This window comes from Pyxicephalus adspersus, chromosome 2 (genome assembly GCF_032062135.1).
Source record: "Pyxicephalus adspersus chromosome 2, UCB_Pads_2.0, whole genome shotgun sequence".
NCBI classification, from domain to species: domain Eukaryota; kingdom Metazoa; phylum Chordata; class Amphibia; order Anura; family Pyxicephalidae; genus Pyxicephalus; species Pyxicephalus adspersus.
Genome location: NC_092859.1, coordinates 94,655,695 through 94,674,717, shown reverse-complemented (window position 1 = coordinate 94,674,717; position 19,023 = coordinate 94,655,695). Strand labels below are relative to the sequence as shown.

The following is a 19,023-nucleotide window of genomic DNA, read 5'->3' as shown; positions in this document are numbered from 1 at the left end:
CTTTTAATATTGTTTTGTCTACAGTAGCAGCAGAGCAATGTACAATTATATTTTTTATTACGGATGTTGTCTTTTTAAAGTCATACAAATACGCCGTTCACTGTTCATTACACGACACTAGAAATCTAATTCAGAAACAAACAGTTGAAAAGCAGACTGTATAACAAAGAACGCTGTCAGCCTTTCTTCCCTTGAATCTAGTTTCTTTTTTATTTATTTATTTTTATCTTTTCACAACAATAAATGTATAGAACATCTTCTAATATGCAGTTGAGTTTTGGTTAGAGAACATCAATTGTTTGATTTATTTGTATGATTGGGTCTATTATTTTCTCAAGGTTCTTTCAATTGAAAAATGAGTGAATTTTAGATGCATGCATTTCAAATCATTATGTTTTTTGTTCATTAGTGTTGGAGATCCTGCTTACTATGTATCCGATTCCTGTTATGCCACTTGTGAGGGTCGGAAGCTGAATAGAGTGCATTTTTCTAGCTGTCAGTTGTTCCTATTTTGAGTGTTTGTTTCTACTTTAATGAGGATCTGAACTTTTATCCATACAGAAACATGGTACACTTTGTTAGTGAGATTGCATTCACTTTGGCGCCAAAGCAGCTGGAAATTTTGACTTTCAACTGAAACATATTTGACAGCAATTGTCTTTCTTTTTGACATATTTTAATGTATCGTACATGCACACTGAGAGGAAGAGTGGGTGAACAGAAAACACAGACCCAGCAGTCACCTTTTGAGGATCAAAACTGTCCACATTTTTCTTGTCTTTGTACTTAATACCAGCAGACTAGTAAATGTCTTACCTTATGATAACAAAGTAAGCTAAACCTCCACCCCTAAAAACATGATTGTTAACTGAATGCCAACTGTTTCGTCTCCTGTGATTTTGTGCTGTGTTAGTTTATCTTCTTATATATATTTTTCAATAGCCATAAATGATACTGATACACTTTTTCTTCTTTATTCTCCATCCAATGTGCCATGAATATTTTATGTTGTATTTCCTAATGAGATTTTTTTTGTTCTGTGTTTGTTTTTACAGACACTAGGCTTTAGCACAGTAACAAAAGATGAAAAACAAACAGAGATAAAATGGGCACTGAAGCACAACAATTCATCGGAAAACTATTAAAACAACAGCAAATGACAGAATATCAGCATGAAAGCGGTGAAAGCCAATGGCACATGTATTCTCCACAAGCCTCCATGTGGCAAAGTTATTCTGAAGGGTATTTAGAAAATCACCAAGTCATGTGTCCGTGGTTGCAGGTAGAGTTATTTATATATTTATTATTGTTGGTATTGCATATATTTGTAGTTCTGTACATGTCTTCTACTAGTCATGTTGTATATTACTATATTTTACTTTTATCCTATGTCTAAAGTGAACATATACAATTTAGTGAAGAAGTGTCCAAAGTAAAGATTAAAAAATAAAACCCATTGAACTTTTTTAGCTTTGTCCCAGTATGGTATTCTGCTAAATATAAAATAAATTAGGAGTAAAGAAAATAATTTGTTTGGAGATGATGGCAGACAATTAGCGATCTGCATTTCCATGATCCACAAACTTTTGCTCAGCTTCTTTCTATGTCCATTGAACTCCTGATTTTTACTCTTCAACTGTTGATATGACTCATACGACCTGATTCATTAAAGCTTTCCAAGACTGGAGAAGTTAGACTATCATAGATGAACCTGGGTGATCCAGCCAACCTGGAATAAATATAATTTGCTTTTAGTTTGCAAATGTTTTCAATCAAAGGCCAGATACATTCCAGGTTTGCTGGATTACCCAGGGTCTTCCATTTATTTATATTCCTATTCCTATTTTCTACTATTCGTATGTGTTATTTTATTACAATATCCCTAATGGTTATTTTCTTGCTAGTTTTCCTTCCAAAATCTTAGTGTAACCCTTTTAGCTGCTAAATAATATTTTTATTTGAAGTATAATCTTAATGTTTTATTAGTCATGTACAGTATAATACTATTGTGCATTAAAAGGCACTTTTGAATAACTTCCCAGCACAACAGAGTAAGAAGGACAAAATTAAAAACAAACAGGATTTGATCTGGCTTAAAAATGTAAATGCTGGTCTAATGCCATAGGTCAATGAACTAGTGTGTTTTCAGCTTTTGAAAAAAAACTTCATCACCTAAATAAAACCTATGCAAAGTTGGGTCTGATTTAATAAATCTCTCTAAGGCTGGAGAAGATAGACTTTTATGGGTGAAGCTGGGTGATCCAGCAAACCTGGAATGGATCTGGTCCAGTATTTACAATCAGTAACACTAAGATATCTAGTTATAAATATGTTCACACAAGGTTACCAAACTTTTACCAAAATGTACACATGTTGCACATTGGATGAAAAAAATGTTTGAATAATTAATTTAAGTTAATTCAAACATTCTCTAATTCCATTCTCTAATTTAATAAATCCAAGGCTGGAACAGATACATTTTCATCAGTGAAGCTAGGTGATTCAGCAAACCTGGAATGGATTTCTTCAAAATTATTTGCTATTTGTTAGCAAATGTTTTGAATCCAGGACCAGATGCATTCCAGGTTTGTTGGATCACCCAGCTTTACTGATGACAGGAATCCTCTCCAGCCTTGGAGAGCTTTGATAAATCAGGGCCAATAAATCAAAAGTGAACAATTGTTAATTTTAGGTAAAAGTTAGGCGAATCTTTGATGAAAACTACAAATAGATCCCTAACTGTCAAGACTTGTTGCTAAATTACATTTGGGACAGGATAAACAGAACTCATAAAGCTCAACTCATGCAGTCATATATATTTTATTCTACTGAATTCAGTATTGACCTTAAGTGCTGGGGTCCTGTGCCAATTTAATTTTGATAACAAGACGTAAACGAAAATAGGAAAACAAGGACTCAAACTGCAACACACACTTATAAATGCTGTACTTCTAAAGAACAGTCTTTAATGAACACATTGTATTGGGGCTAACATAGATCTTCAAACTCAACAATGCTGTCTTGAACTTTAATCATTTTGTGTCTTTGTATTACATTTTTGTGAAAGCATTTTTCCGATTGTCCACATCCTTTCAATGTCTGCACCATTTTGTAGGCTTTATACTTATTGTTCCCTTTTGTATTTAAAGGATCACAGAACAGGCTGTTTCACCTACATGACCTAGTTTTGATAATTTTGGAAGTTGTTCTTGCTTAAGAAGGTGGGCTGCCATAGCCAAAGGAAAAATATATATATAAAAGATGTGTGCATCCTGACAATTCTACTGGGCCAATAGATGTCTCTGCATACCTATACCATTAACTTGTTTCTGAAAACTGAGCAAAATATTTATTAAATATTTTATTAATAAAAAAAAAACATTAGGTGTTTTTTAGATATGCAACTATGTTTCCATTTCTATTTATATATAGCAGGGTTGTCTAGTTCTAGTCCCTGGGGGCAATGGCTTAGCACTCATTTTTGGAATTTTAATAGATCGCAGTACATTTTTTTAAAGTAGGGTTTACAAAAACACGACTTTTGTTTATATGAAAATCATAAGGGGGTAAGGAATGAATTCCTCACAACTACGTTACCAAAGAGAAGTTTTGAGTATTACTATTTTTTATTTCTTGTTGTGTAGAATAAATATACACAATAGCTAAAAGCCAAATAAACATTTGTTTCCATATTGAAATATATTTATTTTCGAGAAACTAGTATATTCATTATTATCCCTTTATTTTTAGGCAAGTGATAAGCGATAGTCATGTGCTAGGTACTGTACATCAGAGCAAATAATTGGCTTTCATTGAAATTGTTGGTACATTTCTAATTTTTTTAGATCCCACTAGGTGAAAAATTATTATTACACAGTATTTATACAGCGCTGACATATTACGCAGCACTTTTCAAAGTCCATAGTCATGTCCCTAGCTGTCCCTTAAAGGGGCTCACAATCTAATGTCTCTACCATACTCTTGTTATTAACACAGTCTAAGGTCAGGTTTAGGGAAAAGCCATTGCATGTTTTTGGAATTAAGGTGCTCCTGTATTTTTTATTCTCATATCCAAGTGTTGTAATACCAGTTTAATATGGTTATGACAATAGTATTCTGTGCACAGATCTTGGTTTCCCTGTATACTACTATACATAGGTAACCCAGTGATTTTTGAAAAATCCTGTTTCAAAAAGAATTGGTATTTGTGAATGTATTCATGAAAAATTGACATTTTGCATCCACTTTTTTGTAGATCATTGTTGCTGATTTCCTTCAGTCATATGTTGTCTACATGTTTGTACTCCAGTGTTGGCCATGCATAATTGCTCTGGCTTGATTTCTTAGTGGTGCCAATATGTAAAATGCCTGCCTAACGTGTCTCTGGAGCAGAGGTTGGAACTCGAGTCGCGCCACTTGGACTCGAGTCAAACGACTTGCAACTCGACTTGGGGATTTCCCCAGCTATTTGAAAATCGACCCGTGACTTGCTTTCTCTGCTGACAGCTGAAGAAGGAAGGAAGGAAGGAAGGCAGTGAGGCTTCTGTTACACAGCCCCCCCCCCCCCCCCCACTCCTTCAGCTGTCAGAGGAGAAAATTTAGAATGTTACAGAAACCTCACTGCCTTCCTCCCTTCCCCCTTCAGCTGTCAGCAGAGAAAGCTGTGGACTTAGAATGCAATCCCGTGCTCAAGAACAGGATCGGAGCTCTGTTTCTTTATGGGGACAAATGGGGATAAATGGAGTGACTTGACTTTGGGATTCGACTTGGAAGAATTCTTGGTGACTTGAGACTTGGTGTCATTGACTTAGGACTCGACTTGGACCTGAAGGGTGATGACTTAGTCCAAACTCTGGTCTGTAGGTCTGCATGTAGTCTCCAGAAGGAACTTACCATACCATAAAAGATGTTCCCAAACAGGAACTTGGTACAGATTTGTTTGGAAATTATTTTTGAAATTACTGGTTAATACTGTGTTTCTCAACCCAGGCTCCGTTTAACCCTCCAGAGTTTGCTAGTTGTTCCTTAGGAAATGTTTGAGCAGTTTGTGACTCTCAGGTCAGTTTAACAGATTCCAGTCATTTTTTTGCTTATCTGTAAGGGTGACATTCTTCCTAAAGGCCAAATATGTGGGAATTCTTCCCCCTAATCATCACTTTAGGATACTAAGAGATGTGGATATAGTAATTGTTGCAGGGGTTCCCTGGACAACTGAAAATTGTTGCAAGAATTCCTCCATGTTAAAAAGGTAGAAAAACACTGGGTTAACATGTTAACACTTAGAAAGGAATTTAGTGATATTGCATATGTATACTATAATATCAGGTATGCCTAAGTCGTATTACTATGTATACAAAAAGTGGTCTTTTCATTTGTGAAGGTGAGTTGTAGATAGATAGAAGCAACTATAAATATGACAATAATGAAATGAGTTTTGGTGCCCATGCACAGTAAGAAAAGAATCTGGTAGGGATTTTTTGTTACAACCTGCTAAAACCACTGGGCATGGTTACAAAATGGAGATCATTGGAACAGCAAGGAAGGTAAATAATATTTTATGATACCTGTGGCATGTTAATATTGTTGTTAAAATAACGCACTGCGTCATTTCTAATATTTTTATTTGGTTATGATCATTTAGAAAAGTAATTAGTTAAATCAATAGAGCAGGGATGGCAGAAAACTTTGGTATTATATAGAGGCATTTAAATGTCATATAGTGTACTTTAGATTTAATACTATATCAAAATATGGTATACTACATGTCATTGTCAACCATTTGGCTCCACAGAATCAACAGTATTAATATACCAATGGAAATAATATAAATTGCAACTTTATATAAATAATACCAATTAGGGCTTATATATTAATTAAAATATTGAAAGGGTAGAAATAAGTTAAACATTTTGACATTTACAAAAATATTTTGACATTTGACTTATAAAAAATATTAGGATATATCATGCCCCTGTGATTGGACCTAATTTATTAAAGCTCTCCAAGGCTGGAAAAGATACACTTTCATCAGTGAACCTGGGTGATCCAGCAAACCTGGAATGGATTTCTTAAAAGTAACTTGTTATTTGTTAGCAAATGTTTGCAATCCTAAACCAGATCTATTCAAGGTTTGCTGGATCACCCAGGTTCACTGATGAAAGTGTATCTTCTCCAGCCTTGAAGAGCTTTGTTAAATCAAGACCATTGTGTCAGCATAGAATATAAATGGGAACAAACTTGTCACCTGTAATATTGTATAAAATACACTAGAGGGCACTGGTGATTATTTTGTTGACTTGTGTTGATGTTTCTTTAGCTTTTTTCTTCTTTTTTTGTTTTAATGTGTGTGATGTTACAATTTCCAAAGTGCTATAAACCAGCTAATTGTATAGAATGTTGTAATCATGCAGCCGTGTGAAGTTCAATGCACAAATAGCACACAATAGGAGAAAAAATGAGAATATGAGCAGGCTGTATGTCAAGCTGTGGTTAATGATTTCATTTGGCCTTTCAGGTTAAAGGACTGACAGTTACATGTAATCTCTAGTTTACTTGACTTTTATCTTATGTATTCATGCTATTTTTGGACAACCGTGCCAGCAAGTTTTCTTGTTCAATGAAGTAGAAAGCTGTGTTTATGTGTGAAAGCTCATAATCATTATTGATATATTTCAGCAGAAATGTGACAGGTCTTTCAAAAGGTTTTTCAATTATTTCAGATGGGTCTATCCACTAATTCTAGTTCTATGGCTCACTGCAGTATTTCTAGTTACATAACAACATCAAACACAAGCTGCAATACAATACAGATAAATAAAGCAACAGGGTGCAGCCTCTAAAATGTTACCTAGTAAATTATATTTTACTATTAGTGTCTGTTGTGTATTGTCAGAGAATATACTGAATGCACCCATCTTCAATGGTCATATGGATATGACTCCAGCCAAATCCTCCCACCAAAGTGCTACCTCATGTGTCTTGACTTTATTTTTAGTTTGTATACCAATGTGCTGTTTACTTTAATACAGTGCTGGTGTACATGCCTGTTGTGGGTTATGTGGAAACACTGGGCCTGATTTAATAAAGCTCTCCAAAGCTGGAGAGGATACACTCTCATCAGTTAAGCTGGGTGATCCAGGAAACCTGGAATGGATTTCTTAACCTCCCCAGCGGTAACCCCAAGTTTTGCTCAGGGTAAAAAAAAAGATGTTTAAAGTGGTAACCTAAAGTAGCTAAAACAATGAAAAACAGTAGTATATAGAACCTTACCTGGCCAGCATCCTTCTTCGCGATCTCCGTCCTCTCGTATCCTCCGGCCGGCATCTTCCGCATCTGATGAGTCACTGGGGAGTTGACGGGAATTTAAAATTATTTTGTATTGCATTCAATACGAAATGACTGTATTGAATGCAATACAGTGGTTTTTTATATCTAGCAGTACATTGTCTTTAATTAACATATATTTTACAGTATATTATATTAGTATGAGTATATTATTTATTTATTTTTTTTAAGTTTTAAAAATATATTTAAAAAAAAATTATTTAAAAAAAATATTTTTATTTTTATTATTTCGACATGATTTTTTGTTTCAAACTTTAATATACTCATAAATTTATAATATACTGTAAAACACATTTTTATGAGAAACAATTTACCTTTTAGACATATAAATCCGGACAGAGATGTTTTGAATCCTGGACCAGATCCATTCCAGGTGTTCTGTTTCCTATTGGTCACCACATTGCTGATATACAACCTCTCGCTGCGTCTACTAATCTTCATTTTTTTTTTATCCTTGTGAGAATTTTAAATTCTTCATTTTGGTGTTCATTTAAATCCAAGTATAGTATCCAGATAATATAGGTGTTGACTATTCACTCTCCAGGTGGTAATAAATATTGGAGGTATTGGAGGTAGACTAAATAAGTGTCTGTCTACTTGTGATTTCAAAGAGACACGGCCACAAACTAAATTATGTAAAGAATAAAAATCCTCCATAACTCAGCCTTCTATGCTGACTGTGCTACAGATAATTTCTATACAAGCAATGCCACTTACTGAAAAATGTTTTTCTCACACTTACAGTTGTCTTTTGAATGCCTATGTCCACCTGTAAGCTCTATATGCCGATTGCTGTCACTATAGGACACAGTCGTATGCCAAAGATTCTTCACGTGGCAGATTTTTATTAATACTGTGGGATCCTGTTAACATTGACAGCTTTGACAGTGGGACTGGTGAGAATAAAAAGTCTTTTTCTGTTACCCATATTTTACTATATATAACTTATGAAGGTTTGAATAAAGTATATTACCTGGTATATTAACTGGTGTTATTTAGATAATTGATTACCATGAAATATAAACATACAATGTGGTATTTAAAAAGAAATACATTTTATTTAAACCTCACAAAAGCCCTGTATTCCAATCTCCCATAACAGATTTATTTTAAAAGGCTTCTAGTAAAATTGTAATATAGTATAGTACACTCAGCTACAAGTGAAATGGCCATTGTATGCATGCTAGGGTAGCCAAGCAGTATAAGAAAATTAAATGTTCAATGGGATAGGGCAGAACTAGTTACATCCTACCCATTGTACATTCAGCTTCACTCCCAGCTAAAATGGATGCAATGAACAATGTAATTCCATGCTAGGGTTCACCCAAGAGAACAGAATAAATGGAAACCATTACTACTTTTGTTACTTGGTTGACATCTGTAAGGAGAGGACCAGTTTAGTTTAAGAGCATTTTAGCAAACTAAGCCTAGTGGCAAAACCGGACCTAGTGTATTTAAATACACGGACCACAGACTTATATCATCTTAAATGCTAAATTCAGACCTGAGATATTTGAAAGCATTTCTGAGCAGTGTTATCATGGAAGATAGTTGGATCATTGGACATATGAAGATCACTGAAACTCACTGGACCCTGCACACTAGTTATTCACTGTCTTGGCCTTAATGCGGTTCTTTGTGGTGGTGGTAGAAGTGCTGGTGGTTGTGTTGGTGGTAGTGAAATTCCAAAAAAAACAGGTTTCAGAAAGTAGCTGGTAGGCAAGAACTTGGCGTCAAACTTTTGAAATACTATGGGTAGGGTCAGTCAATGATTATGATGTTGTTCAGGACGTGGTAATCAGTGAAGAGTAATGAGGTGAACAGTGGTGAAGATAAAGAGGAAGGCAACATCCAAAAAAAAAACTTGATTTCGGACGGAAGCTGCAGATACCTTTGATTCTAGCACAGTCCTGAGAACTTCAAATTGTGGGTTCAGTGTGATAAAGTGTCCCCAGTATGGGTATTTTCTATGATTGCTCCAGATGATGTATCTTTGCTGTGTACAACATATGTAAACACAGGTTAAGCTGTACGCAAACAGATTCACAATTTTCAACACCTCCCAAACATCTGAACCTCATCCTTTAAATATCTGCTTAACTACGAGCTTGTACCCATCCGTCCAGTTCTCAAATGGGTATACAATTTAGTGCTGGAGCTGCTACTCCTGAATTGAAAATAATTGAAAAAACAGGCGAATGTTTGTGCCATAATGAGAAAATTACTATTTGTGACTGTTAAGTGATATTACAGAAATGAGTTGCAGGTAAACAAACACAATTTTTTCTTATTTAGCATAAAAATTCACCTGTTTTTCCAGCACAATTAAAATTGAACAGAAGAGGAAAATGGGTTCACTTCACTTTACCTATACTTTTCAAGATTTCTAAAATTGGCCAAGCAAACCATTTCTAGTGATCAGTGGTTTAAACCCTTTGTTTTAGAGTGGTATTAAACCTTGTTTATGTTATATAAAAAAAAAACAAATTCAATTCTGAATCTTGATTTACATATATGGTAAAAGCAAAACGCACACATTTAAAATTATATTTATTCCAAACATTGTATTATGAAATCTTAAAAAAGAGATGTGTATATGTATATATAGATAAAAATTGATGTGGATTGTATTACCTATGTGGCTGACTGATGTCTCTAGAAAATGTAGACTAAATTTGACAAATATTTATCCAAAGAGAAGAATTAGCTCTTTCCCAGGGAGAAGTTGGTCCTGGAGGTCAAGGATCAGGTCATAAGTGAGCAATTGTCTGAAAGGTTGTGTGGCATTTTGTGGTACTAAGATGGCTGGGACAAGGATTAATGCAGGAATGGATTTTACTATGAGCTAAATGACTTAATCTTCACAAAGACTGTCATTTACCCCAAAACTTACAAAATACCCCAGATAATCTGAAGGTCTTAACATTTTTCTTCTGTTGACCTGACAGATAATAACCAAGCATTTGATTTTGGTTTGGCTCACTAAATAAATGTGCATTGGACTTTGGTATTTATACTGATGAGTGCTGATGAGGTGGTTAGAAAGCTATAGAAATAATTAAGCCTTGCTCTAATGTTCAAAACAGGTGTTTTAATATATAAAATGATTTATACAAAGCATTTTCTATAATGATCTTATATCGCCTTCATTTTAGCATCTGAAAATGTCATTTTTACCTACCGTCAAATGGTCTTGAGTAATACTTAAACATCAACATAGAAATCAAATTCACAAATATTTATATAAGAAAGCAAGTAAATCTGGCAATAAAAAGAAGAGTATGGTCATAGGAAAAACTGCAAATAAATATTTCTTTTTTAATGCAGATGTAAACAGAAAAAAATAATTATTGAAAAAAATCATAGAAGTTGAGGTGTATCTAAACTACTCGTTTTACCATAATACGTGCAAAGGCATTCCATAATCAGCAGAGACAGGGGACAGGAAAGGAAACAATTCCCTTTCTTTATAAAAAAGGAAAGTAAACCAAATCATAATACTTTATTTTTAAAAAACTTGTCATAACTGCATCCTTGGAAGGCGCATGTACATTGTTAGCTCCTTGGAGGACTTCAATGAAGACAGCCATTGGATGATGTAACTCACAGGAGATACCTTTTCCTTGGTGGCTGGCTCTGTTTGCGGCAATGACATACGGTGTGGAGCTTAAACATAAAGCCACCAGGAGCCTAGAGTAATTTTTTAAGGACAAAAAAAACATTGCATGTCTCTTTTGTCAGTTAGTACTACCTCCTGGTGTTTTTTGAGTTTAAGTACACTTTAGGTAAAACCTTTTTTAGGATGGCATTAGAAAGTGTGGAAACAGAAAGGTTACAGAAGTAGAGCAGAAAGTGTTGAGAAATCTAGTATTTTACAGTGATGACTGGAATTGGGGTATAGGTGAAATCTTCCAGTGTTCCAAGAAGGACATCTGTTTAGGTGACAGGAACAAGGGGGACATCTCCCTAATACAATACAGGAGGAAAAAAATCAGAAAAAAAATCTTTATATCCCAAAAATATTTTTGGCTTTAAATATGCATGCAATGGTTTCTAGACACTTTAAAATGTAAAAAAAAAAAACACACACAAACAACACATTAAGAAAAAACAATGTATTTGGCATTGATGTAAAAAAAAAACAACTTGAAAAAAAAACCTGATCGTCATGCTAATGATCAATACAAACACAAATTCAATTATTGTGATGTGAATCCAGCCTCAGCAAGCTGTTGGTATCTAAGTGCTTTTGTGGATTTAAATTTATCATGTAGTGGGGTCTCCCGGACACTGATAAAACAAATTAAATACAACATATGCACTATACTTTACAACTCTATGAATTCTATTGATATATGGATTGCAAAAACATAAGAAAAAAAAAGATAAAAAAAATTTTGGTTTTATTGAAGTCAAAAACTCTTATTGTCTATCATATTTTCAGAAATGCATATTTTTTTTTTTTAAATGTACTGTTCTGTCTAAATATTCTGTCCCAGAGCAATGTTTTAATCCTATTATTGCTAATTGAGTGAAGCCTGCAGCCTTTTCCAGTTATGTGAAAATTAAGCCTACATTAGTATCAAAGCATAAGGAAATGAAACATTTTGGATTAAGGGAAGTTCATGCATGGTTCCCACTGAAGCAATAATAGTTTTTCTACTCTTCTGACTTACTGAAAGTGTAGGTGCATGTTACTGTGTACATAGACTAATTAGTATAATTGTCTTTACGATTATGATCTTTTAAATATATTAAAAAAAAAAATTGTTATAGACATTATTATGTAAGTGGACAACTTCATGAGCAGTCTGCCTCTGTGCACTCCTATTAGTTAACATTGATCCCGGTTCTTTAGGTGGACTTCAGACAACCTCCACTGAAAAGAGGGGGGTGTTTGATAGTCGTTCCTAGGCTGACAACATATACCTCCCACAGATACATTACTGTATGTGAACATTGTCAGCCCAGGACAAGAAGTGTGTTACCTGCAGGATCACCATGTGAAAATGAAGAAAAAAATCTAATAAGTAAAAAAAACATCAACCACGTATAGGGGCTAGTACATTGAAATATATTACAATATTGTGCTTGGTCTATAGAGAATCTTGTTGTGTGTACTTGCTAAGAAAGGTGTCCAAAACAACTAAATTGTGGACCCTGTTCAAGGGTTAAGCTTCTACATCACCCTTTGCAGACTAAGTCCACTTTTGGAGGCCCATGCCCTTAGTATAATGTTATCATTGCCCATTCCTACTGTTATAATGTCTATCCTCAGAGAAGAACTTTAAGGAGCTATGTTGCCAAACCTGTTTACCATCATGTCCAGGAACTTTTTATGGTCATGCATAAGTTTACTTTTTGTGAAGCTAACACACGAAATTAGATACTCGGGCAGACCCCATTTAGCTTTGCATACAAGTGATTTAAAGAAAGGAATAAAGCATAAAATAGGACAGCATTTAGGAAGTAATCATAAAATGCAGTCATACATTTCTGTAGCATGATTGGAGGTTTATGGCCTCTTCCTGGCATGAAACATAGGAAAGTGAATACTTTTTATGTATATAATAAATTACACAACAGTGTATGAAATAGTTAGGTATCCTGTTTGAATATTGGAAATATCAGAAATGTTACATTTGATCCAACCAGTTTAGGTGTATTTCTTCTGGGTAATCAGGGGATCAGAGAGCCTGGTGATCATCAAAACTTGGTTGATGATTTAGAATAGGTACAACGTACCATTTTAGTACATACATTCTAAAAACATTGTCCATCCTAATATTCTGATATCAGACAGGGCTGGAAAAGATACACTTTCATAAGTGAGTCTGGGTGATTTAGCAAACCTGGAATGGATTTCTTCAAAGTCATGTGCTTTTTGTTAGCAAATGTTTTCAATCCTGGACCAGATCCATCCCAGGTTTGCTGGATCAGCCAGGTTCATTGACGAAAGTATATCTTCTCCAGCCTTGGTGAGCGTTAATAAATCAGAACCATACTGTCTAATATCAGAATATTGGGAATCCTATACAATTGAGATGTCATTACCATGGGGAAATGTAACTTTGCACCTTATATATCAATATTGTAGATTGGAATTGATGAAAACATGGCAAGTAAAATCTACATTGCATGTCATTTGGTAATATCTCTATTAATAAAGATGATTCAGAGGAACATTTTTCAATGTTTTTTATTGTAAGAAAAGTACTAAAATTATTAGAGCACTGAAATTTGTAATGCAATGTAAAGGTTACAATGTCTATAAAGAAGGGGCATGGAGACATCAAAGGACTGCATTTCAAACAATCCTTTTGTTTTGTTATTATTCTTGCTGCTCAAATCTTGGTAATTTTATGCAATACTTAATAAATGTATAGAAAGCATACAGAAATTCAAATTGCGTGTTTCAGTTTTTTCATTATTTGCTAGTCTGTATCAGAGTTCTAGTTCTTTTATACATAAAGAAATAATCGGGTTAAGCTAGAAAGGCCAACTGCATGGGGCATCTGTGTAAAAGAATATCATGAACATGAACTATTTCTGAGATGGTTCTCCGATCTGACTCACATCTTTAGATGTCCTTTTGAAAACATTACAGACAAGGCTTTAACCTGAGTTTTGGATACTGTACAAATATGCCAAGAATTGTATTAATTGGCCTAATGCAAGGTGGCTGGGCACAGTTGGGTAAAGTGTCAGTGTAGGGAGAATCCCCACCAAGTAAGACTGTCTGTGCAATTAGCTATCTGAACTCTAACCCTTCTAGAATAATTAATGAATAACAGAGGGGATCAAGACAAAGACACAAAGTGATTTGGGTGGGTGCTAGCAAGTAATACATCAAAGAATGTTGGTAATTGGCCCTGTGGCTTTCATTCTTTGCCCTATTTCTTTCAATTCATTGACTCAAAATAATAGGTTCAGGTTCATTATCAACAGGTTTAAGCTGTAAGAGCACAACACTTCAACAAAGCTATGATTGTAACTGGACTGGTGGCTAAGAAAAGAGTTTGAAACCAAATCACACTCCCACAAAAGAGAAAGTATTTACCAAACTGTAAGGAGCACACGTTTAAAACCATACCTGAACCATTTTAGGTTGTCAAAGGACCTCATCATCACAATGTTGGAATACAGCTGGTATGGACAGGTATGTCTTATCATTTATTGCCTACTATCTAAAAATTGTATACATGCACTTTACGGTACTTCTGTATGGTTTTGGCATAACATATTGCCAAAAATCTTCATATAACTTGGGAGGAGCGTAATTAAACATGATGGTGTCTGTTTGGAATGTCCATGTTAAAAATGGAAGGTAGACATTTGTTAACCCCTTCAACGTTTCTTTTTTTACTGGGATGTAGGAATGGAATGGAAGCCTTATTATGAACACTTGATTAAGCTGGCTGCTCCAAGTATGCACATACCTAGGCTTACTATCTTTTTTACACAATTTATATGTCTAACACAGTTAGTAAAATAATATTCATAAGAATAAAATCAAAGAATAGAACACTAATTATAAACACGAATTATAGATAGGAAGCTATTTGTTTTAAAATGATAAAAAATAGACAATGTACATGTTTTATGGCATGCAACAATTTGCTTTTTTACCTTTTGTTTGGTTTTGTCTTCTTTTTTCAACGCTTTTTATTGAGAAGTTTCAAATTGCTAGTAATACTTAAAAATGTTATGTTATTGCTTAGATAACTGCACATAGATGAATGTATAGAGTTCAAAACTGAACACATTTAATAGAATGCTATACTATAATATACTATTTACTATATATTGATTAATTTACATAAAAAACTGGCAAATTCCATCATATTTTTCCATGGGAATTTTTATATATATATACACAATAGATTCTATTTATAAAACACGAAGCAGACAATGTTTCTCTCAAACATTCCCCCCTGCGAATCTTCCAGGTCCTTGTGTATCAATGGTAGTAATTGATTTATAAATCGAGCCTAATGTGTTCTTTACATTGATATTGCTGAAACTTTAAACAAATAAATAATTAATAAAGGTTATCTTAACCACACTGAACTATGACCTAAATTAATTTAGCCAAAAAAAAATAAAGCTTGCATGGTATAGATCACAATAAAATCTGCAAACAAGATGTAATAGTATATACACTTATATATATTTAATTTAAAAGTTTTAAAGTTTTTCATTATAACACACCTTTATTTCACCCAATAATTTTTCTTTTCCGAACTAACTGGATAGTCATGTCATATAAAAATTAAATTAATGTTTTTTATAGTGTGCATGAACATTTCCATCTAAATATGAACTTCTCAAGCTAATTTCCGTATTCTTTGTGTATAATTAGCTAAGTGAATATAAAAAGAAGAGCTGTGCAAGAATACTGAAGATCTATTGTGCTGCAATATCCAACTAACAAATCTAGTTTGTTGCGCACGTGAAGCTAGCTATTTGGGAACATGAACTACTAGTGATTAAAGAGTTCTTGTTGTTTAAAAATCATTTCAGTGTTTAGGAATAAAAAATAATAAAAATATGTTTTTTTAAGGTCAACTGCATTCTGTAAGTAAAGAATATTTTTTTATTGTAGCTCCTTTTTTTATATAGGCACTGTAAAAACAAAGATATCATAGTATTTACATCTTGTTAAAATTGATGATTAAGAAAATAATTAAGTATATAAGTATAAACTTGCCTAGACTGACTGAGAACAATTTGGTGGGGGCCCTAAAATACTAGTGTCTGCTGCTTGTGAGATTTAACAAATGTCTAAATTTATGTTATAAATAGGTATCAGTTATTATTATAATAACAATGATAACAATAAACACAATAGTTCCAGCTGTACCCATAAATGAAAAGAATTAATTTGAATAGGCTGCCATAATGCTGTCCGAGAAAAAAAAAATAATGATTTGCTTTTAGCTAAAGCTTTTGTTTAACACTACTTTAATTCAATAATTTCATATATATATTTAAGTTTAAATTAATTTATTCCACTATATAAAGCCATTTTATTATGAAGGTAAATTAAACCAAATTTAGCAAGGCAAATTCTTGGCGCAATCATGTTGATAAGTGAAGAATATAAGTATTACAGGGTCCTGCCCCTTCATGTACCCACATGGTTTGTACTGAAATACAAGAACAGTGGGAAGTGTAGTCTGGAATTATTTGTTTTTATTATTTGTAATTTCTTCTTTTTGGGTGTCACACCTGATTATCCTACCCTTCAGCTGAATCTATAGTTGTAAGAAAATGAACTGTAGTGCAGTGTGCAAGCACATTTGGCCCATGACACTTTGCTTCTTTATACTGATTATTTTTAGCAATTGTCTTGTTTTAATTTGACTTCAGATTGGTTTTAAATGTACTCTAAAATCACTAAACTTTAAGCTCTGCAGTGAAAAATGCTCATGCATTACCTATACTAAGGATCATTTCAGTTTCCTCAAATATGGCCTGGCTCTGTGTTTGCATCTATCTTTGCTGTCACCTCTGGAGGTTGTTTGAAACAATCTCTTCATTCAGCATGAGTATGAGTGGTTGTTCAATTTTTTAAATTAGTCATTACTTAGTTAAACCCCTCTATTCCTTTAAAAGAAAATAAAAAAATTTTTTTTGGGATTTATTACATTTATGTAAAACATGTTTTGTATTTTCACACTGTATTAAATACTTTGGTGTCTACTTAAAAAAATGGGCACCTAACTATGTAGAGGCATGTGAAAAAGAAAGTACACCCTCTTTCAAGCTTAAGGTTTTGTGTGTATCATTAGGACATAATAAAAAATCTTCTGGTCCTTTGTTGTTATGTGTTGAAATTAGGTAAAAGCAATCTCATAATAACAGTAACACATAACATAAAACACACTGGGCTTCCAAGGCTGTAGAGGATACACTTTCATCAGTGAAGCTGGGTGATCCAGAAAACTTAGAATGGATTTCTTCGAAGTAATTTGCTATTCGCTAGCAAATGATTTGAATCCAGGACCAGATCCATTCCAGGTTGGCTGGATCACCCAGCTTCACCGATGAAAGCTCATCCTCTCCTTGGAGAGCTTTAATAAATCAGGCCTATTGTGTCAGCAGTAAGTACACCTTTACCACTTCCAAATGAATTAGCAGGGTAAGTAGCAGACATGTGCTGCTAAGCAAATACACTTGATTGATCATCAGCAAGTGTGACCATCTCCAATAAAAACCCAAGATCTGCATCTCAGACATTGCAGGTTTCAGTTTAGCAAGTCTCTTCTTTTTTAATAGATCATGACAGCATGGCTTAGGGTTGCAAAGTGGCATTGAATGTATGTTATTTTACACCTGAGGTTAGATTTAAATAATTTTAGAGCCTGCTAAAGACCAGGTAATTTGCTTTTATTTATTTTTATGGTTCCAATCAGGTTTTTTTTTAGGAAAGTTAAAAAAAAAACAAAAACAAAAGAATGACGACTGCAATGTACAACATTAATACACATAGAGAATAGATTTAAATGTTACATAGTGTTACATAATGTTACATACAATTTACATTTGCACTTTCTGGAACTACTGAGACTTATTGGAAAATTTCAATCCAGGCTAGCGAATTTATAAATATTAAAAAAAGAAGAATTGAAAGTGCCCTTGTATGTATCACGAGCTGAAGTGCATGTTTTATAGGGGCATAGCCAAAGCAAAGTGGCATCCTGAACAATACCATGCACCTGAATAGGAGACAGAACCCCAACAATGAGTACCAACAGCAGAAGAGAAAAGTAATAGTGTAGAAAGAGAAGGGAAGAGGGAAAAGAATAAAAGAATAAATCAAGGCCTCACAAACAAGGTAGGGTAGGAGAAAATAGAGTAACAGGTATTTTTTTATAACATTTTATACAATTTTTTTGTAAAATCTTGGAACTGAAAGAGGATGTTCTTTCTTTTTCAAATGACTGTACTTTTCTGATAAACCCACATCAGAAGCACTAACAAAAGTTGTCACCACAACTGTTTTTTTTAAATAATAGTTTTTTCCTGTCGTACCACAGTGAGGCACCAGACCAAAGCCTTAAAGCAACCACTTAAAAGAATATTGATGGCTAAACTGGATTTCTCCATGGTTCCTTCTACTAATTGATTGTTACATTGGCTACTTTCCTGCAGAATCGACTAGTGAGCTGACCTATTCTGGTCCACAAACCAAATGTTTTAATGCCCAAAAACATCTACATTTGGCTAGTGCTAAATTTATCTCAAAGATTTTATTTTCTTAGAGGTAAACCTGACCACAGACAATACTGTCTGTGGTTTCCCTGCAGTTGATCTTACAGAATTATCATGTCTTGTTCTGCACGGTTCCTCTCTGTGGATTTGCTGTATTTCTATTACTGGTGTAAGATTCAAGAAGCACCAAAAGAGGTGTAGGAAGCACAGATCTAGTAAATAAATAAGGCAGAAAGTAATGCATGCTTAGCAGTCAGAGACAGCAGTACCTTAGATCTCATACTACAGATATATAGCGAGTGAGCCTGTAGACACACTTATGTGTAACTGCACTTCTACCTTAGCAAAAGTTTTGTAGCTTAAACTTAAAAATAATAAATCTTCACTTTTGTTTGTTTAGTGTTTTGGTCCAATAAAAAATGTGAGAAGAAGGTCAAACCCATGTCAAATACACTTGTAAAT

At 33.9% G+C, this 19,023-nt stretch overlaps 1 protein-coding gene across 2 annotated transcripts in view; it reads left to right on the top strand.

Moving 5' to 3' along the window:
• Window positions 1–1,123: 1,123 nt before the first annotated feature.
• TFEC (transcription factor EC) overlaps window positions 1,124–19,023 on the top strand; it is a 91,878-nt gene continuing 73,978 nt past the window's right edge. Inside the window, exon 1 of one of the 2 annotated variants that reach the window (XM_072401545.1) lies at window positions 1,124–1,282. In XM_072401545.1, coding sequence (XP_072257646.1) covers window positions 1,157–1,282 — 126 coding nt within the window. In that variant the 5' untranslated portion in view covers window positions 1,124–1,156. The remainder of the gene's footprint in view (window positions 1,283–19,023) is intronic. The other variant, XM_072401543.1, reaches the window with a different exon arrangement.